Genomic DNA, 8,075 nt, shown 5'->3' with positions numbered 1-8,075 from the left:
CGCGGTAGGAATTAGAATCTTATCTATCGAACTAAAGCCCGTTCAACAATACGTCGTATGTGATGTCGTAAGCCATAAACCATATGAATTGACCAATCACAGTCGAATGTGAGGAGAATATTCGAATTGTAATTGGTCAACTCTTAAAGCGTCGTCTAAAATGAGACTTAAAACTTAAGATTTAAAAAAATTGACCAATCACAGTCGATTATTCATCTTAAATGAGAAAAATAATCTATTCTAATTAGTCAATTTTCTTAAATCTTAAGTTTTAAGTCTCATTGTAGACGCCGCTTTATGGCTTACGATATCCACGTACGACGTATTGTACAACGGGCCTTAGCGTGAAAAGTGTTGAAATTTTGTCTTGCGTGCCATTTTGTTATTATGTGCTTAATTGTGAAAATATGTGACTTGTCTCGTATTTATCAAATTTGTAAAAATGAGCAAAAACTAGTTATCTTTGAATTTTATATGTAAAAGCATATTTTTCACTTCTTTCAACAGCTATCAAATCGTGTGTTTTCTGTTTGAAATAGGCTTCACTTCACGTGTCTTTTACGACTATTTACTGACTGTATAAGGAAGAAAAAGATAGTTTTCGCCCATTTTTAGAAGTGTTTTATAACGATCCTATTGTTATTTTTTATCCAAATTTTCCTTATTTAGAAATGGCACGCAAGAAACTTTAATGTGGTAACGTGTCATTTTTCGCTTCTGACGTCACGTTTCCAATATGGACGCTGCAATTAGTCAGGAGCCATAAGTATGATGTTCATTTTCGACTTGTATTCGCATTATAATAATCTTACTGTGAATGGCCGTAAGCTTTACTGGATCGAGTCTGGGGAAAGCTGGCTTGTTTGGATTTTTGCGTGATGCTGAGCCTGTCACGCTGCTATTTTTCAGTACTTCTGGCCCAAATACGGACAGTGCTAAATCTTTTACAAACAATTGATAACTGTTTTTGGCGTGATAAGTACACAAATCGTACTGTCCCTTTTCAATCCAGACTCCTTCGCCTAGATGGATCTGTAAAATATGGAGCATAAAGGAGATGGAAAATAAATAGCTATACATGTGCATACATATTAAGGATTACCTCACCTTCTTGTCATGTTGGCGTACATACCCCACTGACGGAACAGCATTAATAATGTTCTCCTGTGGGTTCAGTAGTACAGCATTGTTATCCCCTTCTGTACGTGATAAATGTAATATATTGCTTATATATTCTAAAGTTAAACAACCATACACAATAATTTCGGACATCTTGCGTACCTGTCAATTGTTTTACATAACTGATAACAGTTTTCTGCAATTCTATATTCAGTCCCGTCATCTCCACATTCATTGCTTTTAAATTATCATTTTCAACCTTGACCAACTCTAAAGCGGTATTCAGTTGCTTCACTTTTTTCTTCTCCGCAGCATACTGCTTTCGTAAGTCTTCCAACGTTCTATCTAGTGTTGGATCATTCGCCGGTTTGATGGACGGTCTCTGCGTTCCAGTAATCTGAAATCATATTGCGTTACAGGATCGTTTAGTCTAGAAATTTTTAAAAAATTGATTTTATTTTTTTACATTTTATTAAAGCATTAACCTTTACGAGTATTATAATTAACGCTGTCGCATTAAGATATTTGAAAAATTACCGACGTTATTGATCTTTTTCCAGTGCAGACCTCCTTATCCGTCATCAAAATATATAATTTTACGCACTGAAAACTATGTTTTGAATTTTTTTATCATGATATTTCGAAAACGATTGAATCGATTCTTCGACTTCAAATTTGAATCATATCTATATACAATAAACCTGTTTTTATTACAGAAACCGGCTTTGGTTGATAGTTTAAAAATAACTAATTTTTAATATATACGTCAAAGTTGAAAATTTATAATAAAAAATCAAACCTTGCCCTTAAAACGCCATTAAAAATTTTTTTGTTATTTAAAATTCTGGTTCTTGTATTAGCCGCACTTATACAGATTAAGAAAGTATTTGTATTGTTTGTTTTATGACTAAAACGTAAGCCATTTTTTCCGCGCTTTGCGCGCTGTCTAATGTCTTTGTAAGAAATAATTCTTTTTAAGTGTTAAAATTTATACACATTCTTTGCTTGCTAATAAACAAATCTGCAAAAACGATAAGCTGTCCGACGAATAGTTTTCGAGATAAAAATTTCCAAAAGTCACTTATTTTTTACCTTCTATACTGCACGACCACCTTAAGTATATTCGTCCGTATATTTTTTTTTGTGTTCGTTTTTAGCCCCAAAACTGCAATTTGTTTCGACGTGTCATTCGATTCGATTAATTCATGATCGTGTGAAATTACCATACGATAAAGCCAAACATCCACTTTATCAGTTTTCATGCATTTCGTTTACTATCCCATTGCAATTCATACACACAACTTTATTTCACGGCATCGACAGCAGCATTATAAAATTTATATGTATATTATAGGAAATTAATACCAGCGCATTTGATTTTCTTTCCAGTAACTTGGGTGAAGCACTCTTTATTATCATCGTTTCAATTATTCTTGGTTTTTTGATGCTGCTCGGTAACGATGTATCATCCTAATTAATAAAATTCTTAATTAACAAGATAACGAAAATAGTATACTAGCCACAATTGACAAAAACCCATATTTCGTAAAGTATATAACTTTTAATTCAATTATGTTAACTCATTTCAGGCGCGAGATTTGTCACTTTTTAATATAATACACAGACACAGTGTGTCACATCGGAAATGGTGTTATGCATCTAGACGCGCTGATAAATAAATGTCACATTTATGTTTTTACAACAGTACATTTGTTAAATTGTACAATTGTGGCACCAAATGTTCATATACTTGGGAGCCATTATTAAAATTTGAAACGCGTCTTTTATTTTGGCACTACAAATACGTAATTCAAATATATTGTAGAGCGAAAAATATTTGTTTTTTCCGATTAGTCACAACTTTGTTACAAAGTGGTTATTTAATATTTGGAAACGTCAGGAATCAATTTGTGTATCATATTTACAATTTTTTCTATTTTTTATTTCAGATAAGTTGTTCAGAAACTACAGTGGTCAATATTATTAATATTTTCTTATAAATTATTTTATTATTACACTTTCTCAAATCTATGCATATGTTTTTAGGTTCCATTACTTTACGTTTAATACAAAAAAATGAGTACACAAATTTACATACAAAAAATTTCAAATTTTACTCTATTATACTCTTGAATGCTCTATAGATACATAACACCTTGTGCGTAAACTAGTCAAATATCTCGAAAAATGTACAGAAAATATTACAAAATGAACACTATAAGCAAAACAGTGTTGCCTGAAATGGGTCGATAATTAATTATATCTATGAGAAACAATATCATTGTATGTAAAGAAATTACTGTACAAACTTAAAAATACTTATTATATGAGCGTACCAGTTCCCTTTTTGTGGTATTTTCATTGCTCTTTATATCCATTCCTTTCTTAGGCAATGGCGTAATTCCTTTTCTGACATCGTCATTTTCTTTGTCAATAACAATATTTTTTTTTATTCCTCTTTCACACGGAGAATCCTGCAATAATATACTTAAACTCATAACTTCTTCCTGTATACAAGTAAGTCATCACTTCTGATATCTAATTTGAAACAATATAAAAGCAAATCACATAACCCAGAAGAAAAATTACACATTGAAGTTTCCTAAGGGAGTTTAGGAGGTAGGAAATTATGTGGTTGCAAAAATTTTAAACAATTACAATTAATAAAGCTTACCTTCAAGATGAAGCTATATTTCATAAAAACAATGTTTCTTTCTTACAGACAAAAATAATGGAAAATTTCAACAAAGAAATACGTTGTTATTATTATCTCCACAATACAAATTTTCGAAACTAAAAATGGTTGCAGTGAAGTATCGATTCAATGTTAATGTACGACAGCTTATTTACCTCGTGACATTTTTGAGAAACGAATAATCGATATTCTCTCATTTAAGAAATAAAGCATTTAATATAAAATTATTTATAAATTTCCAAATAAAAATAAGCTTTAATTATTTTCTAAATTAGTAATAATATTGATCATTCATATATGTTTCTTGAACTTTAGAGAATATATTCACGAGGTAAATAAGCTATCGTACATTGCAATTGAATCATCGATGCTCCTTTGCAATCATTTTTGGAAATTTATATTGTGGGGAATTGTTAATAACAACGTATTTCTTTGTTGAAATATTTCGTTATTTTTTTCTGTAAGAAAAGAACATTGTTTTTATGAAATGCAACTTGATCTCGAAGGTAATTAAACTTATTAACTGTAATTATTTCAAAATTTTGCAACCATACAGTTCGTATCTCTTAAACTCTCTTTTTGTAATCCAAAATATCGATATTTTTTACGGAAGCTTATAGTAGTTTAATGTCTTCAGAATGTATATATTAAATTTCAAGTCAATATAGCCCTAGTACAGTTGATTACAAGAGAAATGCTGTAACAATTTTACATTTCTCTTTTGTGGAAGTTTTTATACGCAATATAGGCTTCGATAAAAAATGCTGTGAATTAATAATTTCATTTCGTTGCACTGTCACTAAGCAGTATTCGATGTTTAAATGCATAATTACATTTTCCTTGCTTTAATATCAGAATGAACATTTGAACTCACAATTACCTTTTTCGTAACTTTATTGGACGTCACGGATTTACTACGTTCATTGTCGATTTTCTTTCTGTTATTATCGCGATTATCCTGAAACATGAAAAGTACGAAAATTCAATACAGAAACTCCGAAAGCAAGTTTCAGCGAGTTTTATTGTACATATGAGCGTTTCATGTATATATATTATATCTTATACTGACCATCAATATCAAAAAGACCACCCAGCTTTAAGGAAGCATTAAACAACAATGTTTAGAATGTTTCACAAATTGCACGACGCGGTTAAATCTCGAAAGTTAGTGGCAATATTCATTTTTGTAATTTAATTTTTAATTGTACAGCTAGCTAAAATTCATGGATTTCACAAAACTTGATACTGCTTTCTTGTAATTCTCCAACAGAGTTAAGTCACAAATGATATTGTTAAATATATAAACATTGAGTGACTCTAAATTTTAAAATAATATCGGGAACTGATTATCTCATTCAAATAATGAATACGAATAGCGAATACGGTTGGACTAATGTGCATTCAGTGCATATTAAAACCGTTGTACATACACAAATCGACGTAAAAATGTGTGTTTAATATAAAGATATTTTACTTTTACATTGATATTAGAACAATGTACAACAGCATTAATGTGCATTAAGTGCGTTCAATCGAATTCGCTATAAGCTTCTTCGTGGAAAAATAAACAGAAATACGTATTATGTTTTTCCATTAGTGTCATATATTTTGATCATACAATTACGTCACTATAAAATATAGTTATCGTCTATTAATTATTTATCCGTACATTGTGCACTATTGATCTCAACAAGAAAGTAATTCCTGAAATCTGTTTGGGAGCGTTCAGCATGACGGTGTTAACTTTTCTATCTTCGTAATATCTATAAATTATAATTGTTACAGTTTGTATTATTATTATCATTATTAGTATTGTTATTATTATTTTTTAATTATTATTGTTGTTGTTACACTGAACAGTGAACGAGTACTTGTGCAAACTTGGTGTAATATGATTGCCAATAATATTTAGAATATGAAATTGCGATTCTCACCTGAGTCATGAATGAACTCTATTGAACGTTGTAGTTGTTTGGCATTGAGCATATATATTTATTACATCCTATGTCGACAATTACGAGTTTCCGTTTTATGGCATCAATGTCATACATTTGAAAATCATTTCCTACTTCGAGTATTTCTGCCATGTGTGGTAATTTAATAGGACTTGTTACTGGTGTAGTAGTAAGAGGAGCTGCTATCACAAAGTATTTTCCATTGACGTGAACAAATAAGCGAATTTGAATAATTTTGTTACAATTTAACATTACTATACTATCGTCATTTCTCGTGCGTCTGGAGTACGATGTGCCGTGAAATATTGCATTCTTAAATTTACAACGGCTGAATAATTTTGGTTTTGCATTTAAATTGTTTACAACCAAAGATATGAGATATTTATCGTAGTCTTGTGGATCATCGGATGCGCCTAGTAGCTCAACGTTACATTTTTCAACGTTCAAATTCTGTTTGTGAAATAATATATTTCTGCAATAATCTGTGCACGTTATATTATTTGACGAAGCAGATACAGAAGATTGGTAGCTTACCGACTGCAGCCATTTCGTACTAAGCTGAATGCTTACAATTCTCGGCCCATTCAGCCATTTTTTACATAAATAAATTCCATTTTCAAATGGAAAGGCAGATGTTGCCCATAACGGTCCGCTTTTTTTCACAGATTGTACAACATGCAGTAAACTGTGTACATTAAATGTCATTGCAGATGTCCCGTACAATATCTGACATTCCCCTACAAATTGCAATAGATCATACTCAGTACTCCGCAATTCTGCTTCTGTGATTTCAGTTTTCAACAGGGTGTAAAGGCTACGAATCAAAAGCATGAAAGACTTCAAAGGGCGATCAGCTAAAATTCCGTACAGACAAGGAAAACTATAATATAGTGCCCAATATAATCTTTCTGAAGCTTTCCACTTGCTAATTTCAGAAGTACTTCGCGGTAACCTATGTATTTCATGCGGAACTCGGATATTTCTGATGCGTTCATTAATAGCCTTTCTTTTTGCGTGATTTAAATAATATGAACTTCCAGGAGTTGTCCAAGCTTCCCATAGTTGTTTCACTGGTCCAAGTAATATTCCATGCATCACGTCAACTGGAAATCCCCAAATGCTGTCAAAATGGGGCATATCAGTTGCAAGAATTGATAATCCTTTCACTCCCCGTATATCCCGATGTTGGCAATTGATAACCTTTTGCATATCCATAAGATGACTCTCATGCGTTCGTAATTGGTCATCCTGTTCAGATATAGGATAACGAATTGCACGACAATCATAAAATCCTGAAATATAGCACCAGCTACATCCATTGTAGCCATTAAATTGAAGTCGATTTTGCATTACTGGCCTTGCAACAGAATCGACGCATGCACAAAGTGGTGATAATTTAAATAGCATGCTTTGGCCAGTCTTGTAATGCTTCAACCGAATTCCGTTATCTCTTAGGCGATTTATTTCTTCTACGAAGTGCGTTAAAAAAAGGTTCATAAAATTTGCAGTTGGTTCGGTTTTTGTTACCCACATGGCTGCTAAAATAATATTTTGAAAACGAATTTTTGGTGGTAGTTCATTTATTATTATCTGCAGAGGCCAAAAACTTCTTTTCGAACTGTGAAACAACGGCGCCCCGTCCGTACTGAAATTGATAGTCAATGATCCTGGAACGCTCTTTTGTATTATGGTGTACAATTGGCTGTCGTAAACGTCATGCATCACGATGTCTTCATTATTGTTTACATTTTTTACGTTTTTCATATTTTCCAAAAGACATCTTTGAATCTCTTTTCTATTTAAAAGCTGTTGAATTTGATACTCTATATCTATTGTTACAAAATAATTATCACAGTTTGTATTGAGAATGTACTGTTTACTGCATGTCAAACAGATAGATTCCATTGTGCCCATATTATTTTTAAAGGAAACGGTCGATATGTTCTTATTACAAGAAATGCAGTAATAGTGTATCATTATTTTTTCTTTTGGCGGATTATATAGTTTCGACAATGTGTACGGGCTCACATTCCATTGTTCGAATTTTGGGCCTGCTAATCTTTTAACGAGTTCAATAAGAGCTTTTTTCCCTTCAAAAGTCGCATTAAACCGCAAACAATAGCCGAAAATCATCAGTAATACGTCCGATACTGTGAGGCCAGCCTCATCGAACATTATAAGATTATTTTCATGTTGCAAATTCTGTTCAAATTCGGCGGCGCCATGTCCTCCTTCAATGTAGATGTCATCGTCAAATTCTGCTTCATTTTCGAATAAACTTTCCTCGTTATACAAAGATCGGAAGA

General features: G+C 32.0%; 1 protein-coding gene across 1 annotated transcript in view; it reads right to left on the bottom strand.

Moving 5' to 3' along the window:
* Positions 1-753: 753 nt before the first annotated feature.
* LOC105450146 overlaps positions 754-8,075 on the bottom strand; it is a 14,127-nt gene continuing 6,805 nt past the window's right edge. Inside the window, exons 5-13 of the mRNA XM_011689863.1 lie at positions 7,798-8,052; positions 6,304-7,017; positions 5,833-6,219; positions 4,695-4,772; positions 3,456-3,593; positions 2,485-2,589; positions 1,282-1,516; positions 1,108-1,199; positions 754-1,032 (exon numbers count right to left, since the gene is read on the bottom strand). Of these exons, the coding sequence (XP_011688165.1) occupies positions 754-1,032; positions 1,108-1,199; positions 1,282-1,516; positions 2,485-2,589; positions 3,456-3,593; positions 4,695-4,772; positions 5,833-6,219; positions 6,304-7,017; positions 7,798-8,052 (2,283 nt within the window). The remainder of the gene's footprint in view (positions 1,033-1,107; positions 1,200-1,281; positions 1,517-2,484; positions 2,590-3,455; positions 3,594-4,694; positions 4,773-5,832; positions 6,220-6,303; positions 7,018-7,797; positions 8,053-8,075) is intronic.

Source organism: Wasmannia auropunctata, unplaced genomic scaffold (assembly GCF_000956235.1).
Source record: "Wasmannia auropunctata unplaced genomic scaffold, wasmannia.A_1.0 LD336111.1, whole genome shotgun sequence".
In the NCBI taxonomy this organism is placed as follows: domain Eukaryota; kingdom Metazoa; phylum Arthropoda; class Insecta; order Hymenoptera; family Formicidae; genus Wasmannia; species Wasmannia auropunctata.
This window is presented reverse-complemented; position numbering and strand designations above follow the sequence as displayed.